Genomic DNA, 18,194 nt, shown 5'->3' with positions numbered 1-18,194 from the left:
CTTTCACACGCAGCCTTGACTTGTCGCCGGATTTGGAGGCGACAGTTAAGAAAACATTTCTAACAGAACCAAACATTTCTAACGGTACCACAGTGATACCAGAAAGCATTTCACCCCGTCAGCTCTGTCCATTGGTACCAACTCCTCACTGCCATTGGAAGTGAAGATGCTTCTAGAGCTGTCTCAGGACCTGTGGAGTTTGCTATGTGATGACAGTGAAGTCTTCATGCTGTACGTCTCAGCACACTCGGCATTTCCTGCTCCACTCAAACCATGTGAAGGGAATGCTGGTTGTTACAACGTGCTGCTCGTATGCTCTGAAGTCACATCTTAGACCAGCAATACGACATGGCGCCCTTAGGAAACAAAATTCAATGCTTTATTGCTTCTGAGCATTGACATTTTCAATAAATTAAATCAACACAAAGGTTTATAACAAACACAAAAAGGAGCAACCAGATGAAAAACCTCGTTGTAAGAAAAAGCAGCATTTTTTTAATCCAAAAGCAAGAGATCCAACACGCACAAACCCAGAAGGAAATCTCATTCAACATACACAACGTTCCACTTTGCAGAAAGGCGAGACAAATCTGCTCATAACTGCACTGATCACCTCAGGTAGGAACAGAACAGCAGTGAAGTCAATGATATTTAACTCTACCTTCTGGAACTTGGACGTGACTGTAATTCACAGCTGTTGTTCGGCACTGCTCAAAAACCCACCACACTTCTGTCTAGAGAAAAGCTTCAGAGCATTTCTGACAAGCTAATCGATTCTCTCCTTACATGAATGATGCTGACAGAAGTAAACTCACACAGCCAGCTTGGACTTGGACACGCTGCATATTCCAGTAGCTTCCCTGCAAGTACCAGAACTGTCTGTTTAATGCTTCTCACTTCAGGGCACCGATAACTCAGGTTTTTCTGCGCTGCATTACGTTCCACTTTGGTACTGGTTTCGTGCTTGGTCCTCGCTCCAGTGTTTGCTTCAGGTTTTGGTTCTGGTTTTTGTTTTTCAACATCAAACCATTTCTTTGCTAACTTTTTCAACAGCCCACCATCCTCAATAAGGGTATTCTTAATTACATGTTAATTAAGACGTAAGCCATACAATGCCTTCATATATGTCTCCCTACCAGTAAGAATGGGAGCTCCCCACATTAATTCTGGCCATCAGTTCATGTCAGGCAGGTGCACTACAGACCTTCATCACCAACGAGGCTGTTGGAAGAAAAGCTAAGAACGAATGATGCATGAAGAGAAAATTACTCGGCTCTCTTTCACTGTACAGAGTAGTTTAGTCAGCAACCACTTATACTGTCACTATCAATACTTCCAACAAACTCATGTGGAAACCTTTATCCAGGCAGACCCGTGCAAAGAATACAACCCTCCATAATTGCAGCCACGAACAAGAATTATTCTGCCCACGAGCATTTCATGTTCCTTTCTTCATATACTGGGAGAGGAACTGGCTTCTGACCAAGTGGACCAGCTTGGTCTCTGTGCAGAACATGGTAATGGTGGTAGCTGCAAAGCACAGCGCCCCAATGCTGATGTGAATCAGCCTTGACATCCAACCCTTATCGCAGCAGAAGAATGCCTAAAACAAAGGAAACCAGCAACTGAAGGAAAACCAGTTGGCACAAGGTAGGCCAGCTACATACATGATAGATGTTGTTGTTTTATTCCCCCTGCACTGCTTTTTTATTTTTTTAACCGAATCTTTAGTGACCATTTCTTTGCACTATCACCATCAATTACCAAGAACTAAGAATGTGGATATACAGATGGCCAGCAGAACTGTCTGACTCATTAGGTACACAGTTCTCTGCCACCTGGAGAAGGCAAGCAGGCACACATCTGAAGATCAATATAATTGCATGTCTTTGTTTCATTTTTAATAGATCTATACGCAGCCTTGCAAGATGTAATGGAAATCTCCAAGGCTATGGTTGTAAGCCTTTCCTGTTGATAATATTTCTTTCCTTCTGGTAATGAAGCCATCTGACAAACCTCCGCAGTGAAAGGAACATCCCGAGGCAGATACTTACCTCTGAATAAACAGTAATTCCTCCACTTATGACATAAGCGAGTATTAAAAACGGTGAGGGAAGCAAGCCTGTCAAAGGTCTGTAGGAGCTTTCCTTGAAGTACTCATAGATGTACTGGATGCTGTGAGCAATGCGAATACCCATATTAAAGCAGTTGGCAAGGATGAAGCCAACACTTCCGTGCCAGCGGGTCAAGAAATAAGAGATGCACAGGAACACGAAGGACAAGGCCAGCATAACAAAATTGTACCTAGGAAGAAGAAACAATATAAACAACATATGCAGTTGCACCTTTTAATTACTAAACTCATTTTCAGAAGATAAAAATCCATTTGCTTTCTAAAACATGGGAGCAACAACTCCTGTCATCTGCTAACAGCCGGCAAGGCTGAGAAAAGAAATGCAGCACAAGAATGAAAAATACGTTGAGTAAACTAAACCAACAACTACTTTAAGTGAAGGAAATTCTATCCTACTATTCACCTGTGCATTCACTTCAGAAAACCTACTAACAATAATTAGCAGTATCAAACACTGAGGACTTTTTCCTTCTCTATTCGGTACTGAAGAACAATAACGCTCAATAGGGTGACACTTAGTCCTGCTCCAAACAGTGGCTTTAAAGAGAAGATCACACTTGGAAAGGGGGACAAAAGCAGTCCTTGCACATCTAAAAAGAATTGCTCAATTGCTAAACTGCTAAAAGAGGATCTCTTTTAATTAATGACCTAAAAAAAATAAAGGCCTAATTAATTTGGAACAGAGCTGTAATAGACAACAGCCACAGAAGTGAAACAAGTCCGATGGCAGCCATCAGGTTGCAGTGCCAACACACCACAACAGAGAACCAAGAAAACATCCAGGCTGCAAAACATCACAGGAAGTCATCTTGTCCAGAGCTCTCCTCAAGGCCGATAAACCACTGAACTCATGTCATCCCAAATGTGATCTATAGAAACTGTGACTGAGAAGTTTTAACAGCTGCAAGACTTTAAGGAGTTTAACATAACAGTCCACCTTAAAAACTGAAGCTTCTATTCATGTACATGTACAGAAAATAAGACTTCACATTAAATTACTTTCCCAGTTTGCTGTGTATTAAAAGCTAATAACCTTGTCAGTTCGGATCCTTTTTACCCAAAGGTTTAAACTAAAGCTTTTACATCGAGGTCTGCACACAGTCCTTAAAACGACTGCAAAAAGAAACTGCCTTCTCAGTAACAGAAAAGCATTTCCAAGCGAATATCCAAGCAGAACAATTGTTCCCCATTTGCATGCTTAACTCCATGCAAATCACACACAGATGCACTGGGGGTACTCCTCACCTGTCCACTTCTTCTTTGCACATCGAAGCAAACGTGAAACATTCCATTACTCCATTGACAGCAAGAAATAGGACATACAACGAGTAGCACCGGAGAAGATCGGGACCTACAACAAAATAAAGACAGCAGCATTACAAGGATAAAGAGATCATTACTTCTTTTATAAAGCCACAGTTTCATACTCCACAACAGAAGCTGTAACATTATCACCGATGATAACAGCAACTTCTGTGTCCCTTTGAGAAGCTTCTGGTCTGGAAATCTTGACAAGATGACAAACAGAATAAACAAAGCAAGGGGAACCCAAACACAAAGTACAAGGCGGCAGCAGCTATTAATGTAACAGACAAGATCTCCTCCACAAAAGTGGTGGTTGTATTTATTGGGCCATAAGCTGGTACACGTGACACAAGTCAGGAAAAGCCAATGCTTTATCCTTCCTTCCTTGTAAACCTCCTAATATTGTTAAAACTACTGCTGGGCTACATTCCAGCCTCTGCAAGCATCCCTGCAGGTAACTTTGGGAGCTGTGGTGCTACAGTTGGAATATTCTAAATGCATGCATCTACAGGAGGGCAAAGCAATCAAATAATTCTACCAGAATGAGGCTACTTGAAGCTCCTTTTAACCTGAGCTGATTTTTTTCAGACAGAAAGCTGACCGAGCCAAGAGCTCAGAACAGAGCTGAGAAACAAAAAACACAGCTAAAGCTTTTTACCTGTTCCAGAACTGAGCATTGAACCTCCATAAATATCCAGAGCCAGCTGAGAAAAGGCACATCCAAAAACAGCAATGGTAAGGCCAATCAGAAGCACCAGCTTCAACAGCAGTTCTAACACATTCGAAGACATAGCAACATCATCCTGGAGAAAAAAACAGAAACAAAACAACAAAACCCAGCAGTCAATTACACGAACTAGAACCAGCACAACTGCTGCTGTCACCAAGAGAAACTGTTCCAGGGGGAAAAAGTCCACTGGCACAATGCAAGGCACAGCCAAGACTATTTTTTGGTATTGACACACCTACACACTTGGTCCTGGCTTCCAGCTGTGCTCAGGTATTCTTATTCTCTTCCGTATTATATGCAGAACTCTCAACAAAGATCAGCCATTGACAGCTCTGTTTCAGGGCTTAAGGAAAGGGGCAAACAGCAGCCAGTAAATAGCAAAGAAAAGCACAGCATTTGCCCAGGGCCACAGCCTGAATCACCAAAAGGGCCACGTCTTCATTGTTACACTGGACTACAAGTTTCGCCACAGCATAAGGAGCCACTTGTGAGTTCTGTACATGGTAAGATGCAGCTGCCCACACCCCTCATGAGGAGTCAAACCTCCTGCCAGGTGCACGGGATAAGCCCACACACAAACACACCATGAACACTCCACGTCAAACACACACACAGGTACACCTCTGTCAGCCTACCATTAACGTGAGACACGACACTTGGCTGACTGGGACCTTCCTATCTGACCAAGAATTTCTTCTAGAGCATACAGAAACCTCTCCTTCATGTAACCATCGTTACTGCGCAAACAATCCCAAAGCTCAGCCAAAACACAGCTGTCTTCCTCTGGAAAGGGCACCCTCTGAAGCGCTCAATGCTTACCAGCCTGTTGTATTTTCAAGTCAGTCAAATATTGTCAAGTGCCACTTATTTGCTGGAAAGAGATTGAACCTACAGTAATTGCCTCAGCACAGCTGCACAGACATGGTGCACAAGCACCATGCTGTTGGAGTAGAGGATTTTAACTTCAATTACCAGACAATGCAGCATTATGTCATTGCACCTCGTAACTCCTACTTCGCTACCTTTTTATCCATTTGCTTTTTGTCCAGACTCCTTCGGCATGGTCTCCACTTCAAGTTTCTTTCCAAATATCTTTACACTCAGTAATTTAAACACACGTCAGTCACACTCCTGATACAATTGATCTCCAACAGAAGGTAAGCATTTCATGTGGAACCAATACTAACAAACGTACCTGCTTCTGATCCTTTACATTCTTCCCTCTTTCCAACACTTGAGCGAAAAAGACATAAAAACTCTCTTCAATAGGCAAAAAGATGAACCTGGCCACCAGCGACCCGAGATTATTCACGATATCATACACACCTTCACAAACAAAACACACCAACAAGCTGTCACTTTTTTTCTGGCACAAATTCCTATTCCACATTTCTGATAAACAAAGAGAGAACCAGTGGAACTTAATGCAGCATTAGAGCAAATCTAGCAATAGCCCCAGACACCCCCAGGCAGCCCCTTCAGTTCTTACTACAGAGGAAGATAAAAGATCCAGATGCAAGAGAATCAGCCTGTGGCGCAGCCAGTGCTGTCACCTGAACTGCTGCTGCCATTCATTACTCTGTAAGGACACTGCTTTTATGGAGCACATTCAGTTGGAGATGTGATGCTACAAACAACAGTGTTCCTGCTGTAACAGCTAACAGACTGCAAAGGAAGACAACAGGGCCAAGAAAATGAAGAGAAGGAACTGCAATGTATCAGATACTATGCTGCCTCCTTCCAAGTTTTTAAAACAGAAACAAGACGCACAGCAGAAGAGGCACAACTGCCAAGTTTTGATCCAAGGGAGAAGCATTCCTTAAATCCACGACCCTCAAACAAGTTGCTCTGGTTTTGTTTCTTGTTTTTTGGTGTGTGTTATATTTAATAACCATTTACCCATCATTCTCTGAAATGCACCTCAACGTCCCAGCGCCACTGAAATCCTCCAACATTTTCATGTTATTTTCAAATGGTTTCTAATATTTTCAGTATTTTCAGAAGCGACAAAAAGGAGCAACTAGAAAATGATGTCATTGTTGCACAGCATCGCCACACTCACCCTGATCGCCAAAGTTTATCACATTCAGAAAAGTCATCACGTATCGCTCACCTGAAGTTGAAAACACAGAAGTAAGGACAAACCCCCACATCTCTCCCCGTGTGTGTCCAGGCCCTGCTAACAGGACGCATTCCAGAGACATGTCCAGCAGGACGGTACAGTTCTGATCCTCCACAAACCTTCCGTAACTGCACCTGGGTTGCCAACACCTGCTGGTGCCGCTCTGACCACCATCCCCTCCCAGCCTTCCCAGGCTCCTTGTCCATTTTGTGACCTGTATCCACTTTCCTTCCCCCAGCATTCCCACACATCGAGCCTCACCCTCTGTCAAAATCTGCTTCAGGAAGGACTGTTTGAAGAAGCTCCAAGTCAGCCATGCTTCCTTCCAGTTAAGGAAAGCCTGCAAAATCAAAGAAGCAGCGTCACCCTGGTCTGGCTGACTTTCTCCCTTGTGGAAAATCACCATCTTTGCAGATACACAAAGGAACTGCATAAGTTTTCTACAGAGTAAATCACTCAACAGTAACCAGAGAGGGGGAAAAGTTGTTTAGCAGACCAATATAACTCTGCCCCTCACAGTACTGTACATCTTTCAGTGCTCTTCAAAGCACTCCTGCAAGCCTCACAAGACAGAACTGCCTTCATGTCCTCAATCTCTCAGTCTCTTCCTCATCTTTGCCTTTTCATTTCTTTCTTTGCCCCATTTCCTTTTTGGAGGACATCAGAGATCTGAGTATCTGCAGGACGCTGTGCACCACCACGTTCTGTCTGAGGAGAAGTTGAAGTACCAGCTCTGTAAGACAACCCTGGATTCTCTTCTACCTGATACCAGCTCACTCCCTTTAACACTGTAAATGTTCCATCTCCAATCAACAGATGAGGCAGCCAACGAGGCCCAGAAACAAAGAGCTCCAGGTTCACTGTGGTTTTCTGACAAGGATTTGAATGCAACAACTGTGAATGGAATTTTATGCAACCATGCTTCCTAACCAGCCATGGTGTCCAGGAGCAGAAATAATCTCTCAGTCACTCCATCAACTCCAGTTTTCAAAGCGCTCTCGTCAAAGACTTAAGAATGAACTGTGTGACCCACCTTATCCGCCATCCAGTTAGGTAACAGGCCTTTCATTCTTGTAATCGGAAATGACTTCTTTGTTGCTTCAGGAGACCCCAAGAACTTTGCAAAACAAACCACATAGCACAGCACCAGAACACTGGTGTACAAAAGCTGGAAAGACAAGGAAGGAAAAAAACAAAGAATGAGTGAGAACTCAGTGAGAAGTGAAGGCAGTTCTTCTTCCTGTCAACTCTGAACCTAGCTGAAGGCGTTACTGTAACTCCCCTCCCCACACACAGAGTACTGTTGATTTAAATTCATTTTAATCAGCAGATCAGCATCACAGCCCTCTGCCCTCAAGAACAGCTAAAGCACACACAACGTAACAACCTTATTCACAAAATGTACCTTTAGGCACACAACAAAGGTGCCCATTAAACTGACTGGGCTCAACGCGCCAAGTAACGTCTATCACCAAAATCCTTCACATTTAAACCCTCACCTCGGAGGAACATTCTCTCACCTCCTCAGTGTTATCTAGCAGGTTAAATGTCACAGACAGCAGCAAAGAACATTTCAGAGCAAGAATTTATATACAGAATACAGGAAACTTACCTGAGCCAAGGAAAAAATGTGAAGGCCCCATTGCGGATAAAGGATGACTAAGATAACTGTCAAAGTGCATTTTGACACTATCGAAAGGCTTTCAGCAATTACCTTCAAGAAAGAGAAAATAGACAACGCTCATTTTTGCCAGCTTAACCACCTACAGGAAGGCAAAGCACTCCAGTTTCACACACACAACCCACAAAGGACCTGTAAGGCATTCACAGTCAGTGTGGCTACCACAGTTCTGCTGCTGCATTGACCACCTCACGCTGCAGCATCTCTGCACATTCTCAAGTCTTATAGGGCACTTTTCCCCCATCATACTGCCCCGCTCCCTTGTGTGGGACCCACATGGGAGTAAATCCTGCTTGGCACAATCGTGACCCCAGCTGCTGCATTTCACAGCCTCACACCGACAGTGAAAAGCAGAAGTGTGGAAGGCGTCTGTGCCTCCCTCTGAGCAACACTTGTGATTATACATTTAATGAGCATTAGGGAGGTAACTTCTAAACAAATTAACTTCCTTTTTTAAACAGGAGCAAATTAACGTTACAAATACATTATGACTACATCGTACAGCACGAAGCAACCCATAGCTTCATTTGTTTTTTAAGCACCCCTGAACATGCACAGATCCAGTTCAGGAATCTGGTCTTCATTCCCATTACGTCACTTTTTCAGCACGAAGTTTCTCCGTCCCACACAGCCCTATGCTCACAGCTTCCCTACTAACCTTAAGCCTTACAAACAGGTGAGCCTGGGCTAAAACCCAGAATGGCTCCCCTAGAAGCTCAACAACTGCAGAGAGGCCAAACGCCACCACGCCAGCCTGATAGTGAGGAACCACGGATGGATCCGGAACTTCAAGTACGTGCAGCCAGACGAAGCCCAGGAAAACAGACCAGAAGACACCAAGAGGGACTCTAAAACGTTAATGTAAAAACAGTCAGGTTTCCTTCAGCAGAAAAAAGAACAAGAGAAAATCTGATTCAAATTTCCCACGCTGCTGTACTTTACGTATGTCGAAAGAGATCAGACAAACTCATTGCTATTGTAGCTACAAGTTTTGGTGTAAAACCTGTCAGTGCGAGCTACTACTTGCAGCTATGAGTCTGATAGCCCCAATGTAACTGTTACAGTGAGCCTTCCAGGCAACGGCAGTGGAGTCAGCAGAAGAAAACATGCACGGCATGCAGTGCAGACACGGGCTGCAGACACGGGCCGCCTCGTGCAGGTCCCGCTGCAGGACCCGCCGCCTCCTCCAGCCGGAACCAGGAGTGAGCTCTAAAGCAAAGCGGAGCCGCTCTCACGTCAGCCACAGCAGGTTGATGGTCGCGGCCCAGCTCCGCTCCGCGCCGCCGCTCAAGCAGGCCCTGCGAAACGCCTCCCTGGCCAGGAACACCGCGGTGGAATAGAGCAGCGTCAGCCTGCGGGAGACACGACGGGACACGGGGTCGGCCCCGCTCCGTGCCAAGGAAACCCGGCCACCAGAGGCGGTTCCCGGCGGCTCCCATTGCCGGGGCAGCGCGGCGTCACCTCACGCTGACGACGCCGAGGAGCTCCCTGGACAGGTAGCGCAGCGTCAGCGCGTTCAGCCCGAAGGTGACCGCCCGGAACAGCACCTGCGGGGGAACGGGGGAGGAAAGCGCTGCCGGGGGGCCGGGCCGGCTCCCGCGGGCGCCGCCCAGGAGGGCGAGGAGCGGGAGGAGGCGGGGCCGGGGGTCCCGGGTCGGCCCGCACCTGCACCGGGGCCGGGGGTCCCGGGTCGGCCCGCACCGCACCTGAGCTGGACGAGGCCAGGCGGGCGGTCTGACGGAGAGCACCGACGGCCGCCATGACACCGAGCGACCGGCCGGAAGGACGGCGTCGCGCCGCGATGACGTCACGAGGGGGCGGACGGCAGCAGAGCTGAACCCGACCCGTGTGGTGCCTGTCAGCAGGTGGCGGCGGGGTGACACAGCGGGGTGTGCAGCGATACAATGTACGGCCTCAGTGTGCGGGGAAATGGCAGCCAGAGGCGTCCAGCTCCACTTGTGAATGTGGATGGAGCACAAGCAGCGCGTGTGAGCGCAGTGATGTGGTGCATTGCAGCACTGGGGGCACGGACAGGAAAGAAAAGCCCCAGATCTGGCCATGCAGCTTTTAGCAGCGCCGCATTCGGCTCTTGTTCTTTGCTGGCCAAAACACGGAGCTGCTGGTAGTGACAGTGCTGAGACACGGCGCTTTGTAGCTGACACTGCTCCACACAACTGTGCTGTTGTGCTCTTTGCACCCGGTGCAGTTCCCATGGAAATAAACGGCAGGCATTACTTTTGGAGCAGCCCGTACAATACAACTTCACCACCTCATTTTATCTGTGCCTTATCACAGAATCACAGAATCACAGAATTACCCGGGTTGGAAGGGACCTCAAGGATCATGTAGTTCCAACCCCCCTGCCTAGCAGGGCCACCAAACATACACATTTACTAGATCAGGTTGCCCAGGGCCCTGTCCAACCTGGTCTTGAACACCTCCAAGGACGGGGCATCCACAACCTCACTGGGCAGCCTGTTCCAGGACCTAACCACCCTTCTAGTAAAGAACTTTCCCCTAACATCCAACCTAAATCTTCCCTCCTTCAACTTAAAACCATTTCCCCTAGTCCTGCTATTATCAGCCCTTTCGAAGAGTTTACTCCCCTCCTGGGAGTAAGTTCCCTTCAGGTATTGAAAGGCTGCAATGAGGTCACCTCGCAACCTTCTCTTCTCCAGGCTGAACAAACCCAACTCCCTCAGCCTGTCCTCATAGGGGAGGTGCTCCAGCCCCCTGATCATCTTTGTGGCCCTCCTCTGGACCCTTTCCAAAATCTCCATATCTTTTTTGTACTGAGGACTCCACACCTGGACACAGTACTCCAGATGGGGCCTCACAAGAGCAGAGTAGAGAGGGATGATCACCTCCCTATCCCTGCTGACCACCCCTCTCCTGATGGAGCCCAGGATCCCGTTTGCTTTCCGGGCTGCCAGAGCGCACTGCTGGCTCATGTTAAGTTTCTCATCTATCAGGACCCCCAGGTCCTTCTCTGCCGAGCTGCTCTCAAGGACCACTTCTCCCAGCCTGTACAGGTGCCTGGGGTTCTTCCGGCCCAAGTGCAAAACCTTGCACTTTGCCGTGTTGAACCTCATTAGGTTCACCCGAGCCCAGCTTTCCAGCCTGTCAAGGTCCCTCTGAATGGCATCTGTTCCCTCCACCGTATCGACTGCACCACTCAGCTTGGTGTCATCAGCAAACTTGCTGAGGGTGCACTCCATTCCCTCATCGATGTCATTAATAAAGATGTTAAAGAGCACCGGTCCCAAGACAGACCCTTGAGGGACGCCGCTCGTTACCGGCCTCCACCTGGACATAGAGCCATTGACCACCACCCTCTGTCTGCGGCCTTTCAACCAATTGCTTATCCATCTAGTTGTCCACCCATCAAATCCACCTCCCTCCAATTTGGAGATGAGGATGTGATGGGGGACCATGTCAAAGGCCTTGCTCAGGTCCAGGTAAATGACATCGGTCGCCTTCCCTTCATCCACCAACGCCGTCACTCCATCATAGAAGGCCACAAGATTAGTTAAGCATGACCTTCCCCTGGTGAAGCCATGCTGGCTGTCTCGGATCACATGCTTGTTCTTTATGTGATCAAGCATGTTGTCCAGGAGGATCTGTTCCATAATCTTCCCAGGCACAGAGGTGAGACTCACCGGCCTGTAGTTACCCGGGTCATCCCTGCTCCCCTTATCATCCTACCTAAAATGTACGACTCTTTTCTGAGAATCCAATAGTACCGAAGGTTCATCGTAAGAGACACTTCAGGAGTCACCTCAGGCTGTTCTAAGCGGTAGAACACTCCCATCGCATCCTGAGGAATGTGGAGAGGTTCAAAGAAGAGGCTCTGACCCCACGTCTGAGGCTAAACCAGCACTGACATCCTCCGTGCACACCATACTCCTAACATTCCATGTCTGATGTGGAGCAAACTCCTGTCCATCCGCACACAAAACCTGATGCGATCAATTATGCTGAAAGCACAATACAGAAAGCAAAAACCTGTTCTCTGTCTGTGGCGAACCTGAAATCTTTCCAACAGAAACAGAGCCCCACAGCATCCCTATGGGAGCAGCAAGGCACAAATGCCACTTCTGACTACTGCAGTGACACCATACCCCGAGCCTGTGACTTGAATCACTTCATCCTCTCACAAACATTACATTGTACAGAACGAAACCCCGTAATGTTGTCAGTAACGTTTCCGAAGGGTATATGCAGGTTCACTGCAGCCTAGGAGAGAGCTAGCCAGGAAACCATGAAGTCAGCCTTGCTTTTTTATTGAATTATGGCAGTTTTCCAGACCTTTGTGTGATTATTAAAACAAAAGAGAGAACTGTGGTGCTTAACAATGAGATCAGATCAGCGGTACAGAGAGTGGAATGTGTAATTTGCAACAGGGGAGGCCCAAAATCAGACTTGCCTTGTTAAACCATACAGATAAAAGGGTGAGCAGCCCTTTTCACTGTGCAACACTGGGTTTTTCAACCAAATCCATGTGAGGCTGCTATGAGCTTTGCGTGTCATTTTCTTGAAGCACATGACGACTCACCAATAAAAAGTGAACTCATTCAGTCTGCTGGCTGTTTTGCAGCCCAGGCTTACATTTGGTCCCTTTTTACCTCTGAGCCAAAGTCTAGCATCGTTAGCAAGAGGCCAAGCTAAGACATTTACTTACACGCAATACCATTTAACCACGTTAATAATGCAGGACATCAGGTGGTTCCAGCTGGGTAGTGCAGTGAAGACATATCAGCTATTTGCTCAGAACTGAACTGAGAAAACAGAACACTTCATCTTTGCTAACACCATCGTTACTGTCCGTGTTCTACACACAGAAGGTGTGCCCACGTGAAGAACACGCTCTGTGCTAACTGTGGGGCACAGCACACTCCTCGGTGGCTGCTCCTGCATTGCTGAAGGAAAGCAGTCTTTGTTAGCAGATCTTTTGCTTGGAAGACAAACCAAACAGTTACTTACACCAGAACACAGTAAAGCAAAAAGAATAATAAAGTTACTTGAAAAGTGATTGTGCAGAATGGACAAGGGAGAAATGCTCAATACTTGCAGAAGTAGAAAGAAAGGTCCTGAAAACAAGGGAGAATTCTGGCATCACTTATTTTAAAAGAATGGTGACTCAGTATTTAGAAAAGAGGTCAGCCACTGGATTTCACAACCACATGTGGAGAACACTACAGAGGAAACTGGATGGGTCTGCCAAAGCAGTCAGTGTAGGGCCGAGAGCTGCCTCCCCCACACACACCGAGGTGGATTCAAAACAAAAAAACACAGAACTCTGCTCTGCAACTATTTCTGAAGTGTTTGACCAGCAGAGTGCAAAAACCAGCAGCACTGAACTGCTACAGGGACCGAAATGTGCTGACATCACCAGAGCCAGGTGGGCAAATCCGAGACAGCTTCGTGTGTTACTGCCCATCCTGTACCCAGCTGTGCATAAATAGGAAATGTCAGTCTAACTATTCCAATGCAGTCTGTAAGGTGAACAGACAACACGTGGAAAAGAAGGACTTCCCAGTCTTCTCCTGGAAGTGAATGAGAGGAATTTTATGGACAACAAGGAAAGCATATTGATAGTCAGAATGCTTGTACAGCACATGCATGCTATAAACTGCACTGTATTCCACGATACTGTCTCATCCTTGTTGCTCCCCTCTGGTGTTTTCAGCCTGGGTAACGTCAACTGAAGCAGCACACCTTACAGCACACACCGACATAACTAAACACAAGTCACAAATAAGGGAGAAGTGGAGCAGATCATTCCTTTATAAGATTAAAAAACCATCCTGGGGATTTTCTTTGAAACTTATGCCATGCGGTTCCTGAACTTCCTTTTCATCCCAATGGTTCCCAAACACTTTGTCCTTCACAAGACCGTCTTCCCCCCCTGGGGAAAACACAGCATTTCCACTGCTCAAGCATTACAGCTGGAAGGCACAGGACAGGAATTAAAGCACACTTCACTAAGTGAAACTGTTAACTGCATTTAGAGACTGAAATAATGCAGAAAGCCTAAAAGAATGAATGTCCTCTCCTTGCAGAAATGGATGGAGGTTTCAAGAACCAAAGCTCACCATCTGTCTCCCTTTCTGTCACTGAAAGAGCACGCCAGCTCCTTCATAGCATGCCTCTGATCCTCTCGTTTTCCAAGGCAAAAACCTAAGAATGACTCTCACAGGACTCATTAAGGCTGCTCCCCCCTCCAAGCAAAGAGTAAGCACAAGTAGAACTCTGCACAGTGCTCCCAGGAGATGCATGGGAAGACACGTACTGAGGCAGCCAACGCAGCTACTTTCACCTCTCTGGGAAACAGACTGAAAAAGCTGAGGCTGAAAGGACAAATGATGTTTTCAGTTTACTGCTTTAACTTCTCAGCTAAACAGCAAGGATGAGCTGTCCACAACTACGAGCAGTTTTGCTAGTAATTCACATGGCCACTCACTGGAATGAGGGACGCGCTGCTTAGTGACTTGTGTATAGAAGCAGGGAGCACACACATGTCATACAGCACAGGGGTTTAACAGCCAGTATCCTTACGGTGCTTTTTGAAAGCAGCCAGGACAGTCAGGTCACAAAGATCACAGCAGTCTTGACTGACTGATCTTCACTCACAGAGGGGTTCTTGAGATCTTTCCTGTTGCATTATAAAACGATGAGCATCAGAGCTCACACGTACACCTGCACAGTGGAAAGTACCCAACGTTCATTGAAGTCATCCAGGATGCACGCAGCATTCAGAGATTCCTGGTCCTTTTACATACCCACAAAGCACTGTGTACTTCGAAGACAAGGAAGTGGTGTACAGACACACACCTGTGATTGCTTGGCCCCACTGATGCTGTTAGCAGCCAGGTTTGATCAGAGGCTGAGCAGTCAAAAACTCTTTCAGAATCTTATCCACCATCCTCTCTTCAGCTCCCCTGCTGGAGCTGTTTTCACATCCGTGAAAATCTATTAAACTCTAATGTTTGCTTTTGTAACAAAGTCCTCCAAGACTGCAAACAGCCTTCCTTTTCTCTCCCTTTTTACTGTTTAATAACTTGTACAGAAATAGCCATGCTGCAGATCTGACAAAAGCCAACCCACCACAAACCGTGAAACAAACATGCACATAAAAACTTGGGGCAGGGGAGGAAACCCTCCAAAAATCCACAACCTATTTGAGACTTTATAAAGACTCCTCCCAGCCTCACCATGGGGTGTTTGGCCTCAGCCCACCCCCCACAGAAAATATTCTCTTTTTTCCCCTTGTGAGAATACTGACAAATGTGGGTGGCAGCCTGGGGCTCTTCTCCTGGCTCACAGCATTGCCCAAACACACACAGCCCGCCTCCATGCTAAAGTAAAACTGCAGCATTAAAATATTTCTGCGTGCTGCATCTGTTCTCACCACCCACAGTCTTGCTCCTGCCTTGCTGCTCTTGCCTACTGGCGTGAGTATTCCAGCTTTAGATAGAACTGTTTTAGGGATACAGGCCAAGAAGGTTAACGACAGTTAGCTTTTGTTGTTTGGGTTGAATATGGTTAAAATCTGTGCCCACACCCAGTATTAATAAACAGGCTCAGTCCGTGGCAGTGGACAGGTTCATCCCTGCAGAAGAGAACTGCCAAGTGAGTGCCAGCAACTACTCCAAGTCTGTGCAGCACCGCCTGCAGAAAGTGCTCTGTACTCTTCCTTACTGACGTTCTTGGGTTGGATGTCTTTGGGAAAGCTGCCTGTTTTCTGTGCTAGGATGACCGAAATCAAGCAGCTTTCGACTTCCAAATCCATCCACAGTCCAACTAAATCTTGACAATGAGAAGTCCCTGTTCTATAGCTCTACTACATGGACACTCAGCTGCTGGTCCAAACGTGGCACTCTGAAATTATGCAGGTTCTCAAGCAGCTCTACAATTACTGGAAAGTTAATTCCAGAACTGCTGCAGTGAATTGTTTTTAGCAGCTATTAACCTATGTAAATGTCCATCTGTTCTGATTCCTTTCCACTGCTGAGTGTCCAGTGTCTGTTTTGTGATTTGAAGGTGACTGAACGTTACAGTCAGCTGTGAACAGGAAAGGTAACGGGTCACTAAAGCACACAGAAAGTCAGCATCGTTTGTAAGGTGGAAATGAAAAACCATAGTCTTCATTCTGATAGTCCCTCTCACTACCAGCCTTTATTACTGCTGAAATGAGAAAATCAGACTAGAGGGAAAGTTGTAATTAATGGAGTGGAATTAATCCAGGTCACTCTATTACTCTGGCTTTGCACAAGGGTAACTCTACTCCAGTAACTTCAGCTGAGTTTTTCTGGCACAAACCCACTGTAAGCAAAAGCAAAATTTAGCCTCTCGTTTGTTCTCATTAGGCTCCTGGCCCTTAAGCATCAGACTGACTGGAAACAGTTTACAGCCTTCAAGTTAGAAAGGAGAAAAATCTGACTAACAAGAAAAACACAAGTGTGCCAAATAAATATGGTACTGTTTTATAGACTACAGGATCAAAAAGATGCAGAAACACTTGTCTTAAAAGAAAGGTGACAGGGCTTAGCAAGAAAGCACTCTTAATGGCTATAGCTGCTACTGAAACTGCTGCCTCTTGTCACTAATCTTGGGCAAACTGCTTTTTTTTTCTTTCCTCTTAAATGGAAACCATAATCCTGCTATGAAGCAGAGCAGCCACGAATTAAGAGTTTTGGTAGCTATTATAAAAGGTTAGATTTTATGACAGATAAGACAATATTTCTGAGGTTTCTTAAAGCATGACTGTGATGAGAATGACGATAAAAGCACCCCGTGTATCAGGGTGAGCACAGGAGACATTACATATTTTGCAGTCTAAAAGTAGCAGAAAGCTTGTTAGTTTTGAAGTGACTTGGAAACAAGCTGGCTCCATTTTGCAAAGGTTCCTCCCTGTGCTGCCAATCACAGCCTTAGACTCCTTTTCTAGGTCTCTGTCTCTTTATTAGAGCAAATAGGAAGCGACAGTAATGACACCAATGATGGATGCAGTATCTGCGATACAGTTTTCTCCCATTTCTCTCCAGGGATTGGGCTGATTAACAAATCTGAATTTGTGTTTGCAGTCACGGACTATTTATGGGGCTTGAGAACGTCAGCAGTCATGGAACTTCATACCATATATTTTTCATCACCCCTTTTTTTCCCAGAGCAAACAGCCTGTTCAGGAATGACCACGGTTTTGACTGTAATCATTCATCTAACTGCTTATTTGTGCCTATTTGTCCCAGACACATAGAAAGGCTTGGATTGGAAAGGACCTTAAAGATCATCTCGCTCCAAACCTCCTGCCATGGGCTGGGTTGGTCTCCACCCCTTAGTTCAGGCTGCCTATCCAACCTGGCCTTGAAGGCACCATTCGCCTCCAGAGATGAGGCAGAGATGTGGGACGTGCAGAGGCCAATCCTCACCTGCATCGGTTAGGGTCAGTTCAACTCTTGCACAGCAGCCAAATCACTGGTTCTAAGATACAGACTTGCTCTTAAAAAAGCTTGTCTTGCCACAAATCTTTAGTTCTGAATAAATAGAGAAGCTATTTAGAGCTAAAACTAGCATTTGCATAGCCCTGCAAAGACTTCAGCAGAAGCCGGTATCTGAGAATAGGAACAAAACGTAAAACATGTTTGAAAGAAGGATGGCCATTCTCAGAAATAACTCAGCAGAGAGCTAAAATAAACCACACCCCATGGCAATGGTTAGCTAAAATATTCTATCCTATCTTTTATTAACTGTAACAAGAACAGACTAAGAACTGCTGACAATACACACATTTTACAGAGAAAACGGGTACCATGAGACATAAAGGACAGTGACGCTGCAGGCCAGGACAGCACTTGTGCTGTTCCTGAGGATCACAGCTCACATGGTTCTGTTTTAGTAAGGCTATAAGTCACTGCATCTCTCAAATCTCTCTCTGCTGGACTGCGTTTCTATGGAGGATTCTTTCTTTGCACCTGGATGTGTTTAAGAGCCGTCTGGATGTGGTGCTCAGGGATATGATTTAGCGGAGGGTTTTTAGAGTTAGGGTACTGGTTAGGCTGCGGTTGGACTTGATGGTCTTCAAGGTCTTTTCCAACCTGGGTCATTCTATGATTTTCTGGAGAAGCGTGTTTGTCCCAACTGAACTTCACATTCATTTAGTCCACTTCCCCGTTCCTATCCAAGGAAGGAACCATCGAGTGTCTTTAACTGTTCTACCCCA

General features: G+C 46.2%; 1 protein-coding gene across 1 annotated transcript; it reads right to left on the bottom strand.

The window, feature by feature from the left end:
- Positions 1-357: 357 nt before the first annotated feature.
- On the bottom strand, positions 358-9,789 carry LOC146756080 (man(5)GlcNAc(2)-PP-dolichol translocation protein RFT1-like). The gene is made up of 13 exons (XM_085525003.1): positions 9,638-9,789; positions 9,434-9,519; positions 9,208-9,324; positions 8,631-8,820; positions 7,904-8,005; positions 7,325-7,459; positions 6,553-6,631; positions 6,232-6,282; positions 5,365-5,495; positions 4,098-4,242; positions 3,380-3,485; positions 2,055-2,304; positions 358-1,603 (listed from the first exon to the last, which is right to left on the bottom strand). Exons 1-13 carry the CDS (start codon positions 9,731-9,733, stop codon positions 1,439-1,441), a joined length of 1,653 nt encoding a protein of 550 aa, XP_085381129.1. The 5' UTR covers positions 9,734-9,789; the 3' UTR covers positions 358-1,438.
- Positions 9,790-18,194: the final 8,405 nt, after the last annotated feature.

This window comes from Coturnix japonica, chromosome 28 (genome assembly GCF_054131305.1).
Source record: "Coturnix japonica strain WE chromosome 28, WE-NBRP24, whole genome shotgun sequence".
Taxonomy (NCBI): domain Eukaryota; kingdom Metazoa; phylum Chordata; class Aves; order Galliformes; family Phasianidae; genus Coturnix; species Coturnix japonica.
This window is presented reverse-complemented; position numbering and strand designations above follow the sequence as displayed.

What these genes read in the sequence shown, in the direction of transcription:
- LOC146756080 (XM_085525003.1), bottom strand. Translation starts at nt 9,733, where the DNA reads ATGGCGGCCGTCGGTGCTCTCCGTCAGACCGCCCGCCTGGCCTCGTCC. An exon ending in ATCAACCTGCTGTGGCTGAC is followed by an intron (nt 8,821 to 9,207) that starts GTGAGAGCGGCT and finishes TTAACGTTTTAG; the next exon opens with AGTCCCTCTTGGTGTCTTCT. An exon ending in GAAGCAGATTTTGACAGAGG is followed by an intron (nt 6,283 to 6,552) that starts GTGAGGCTCGAT and finishes TTTCAACTTCAG; the next exon opens with GTGAGCGATACGTGATGACT.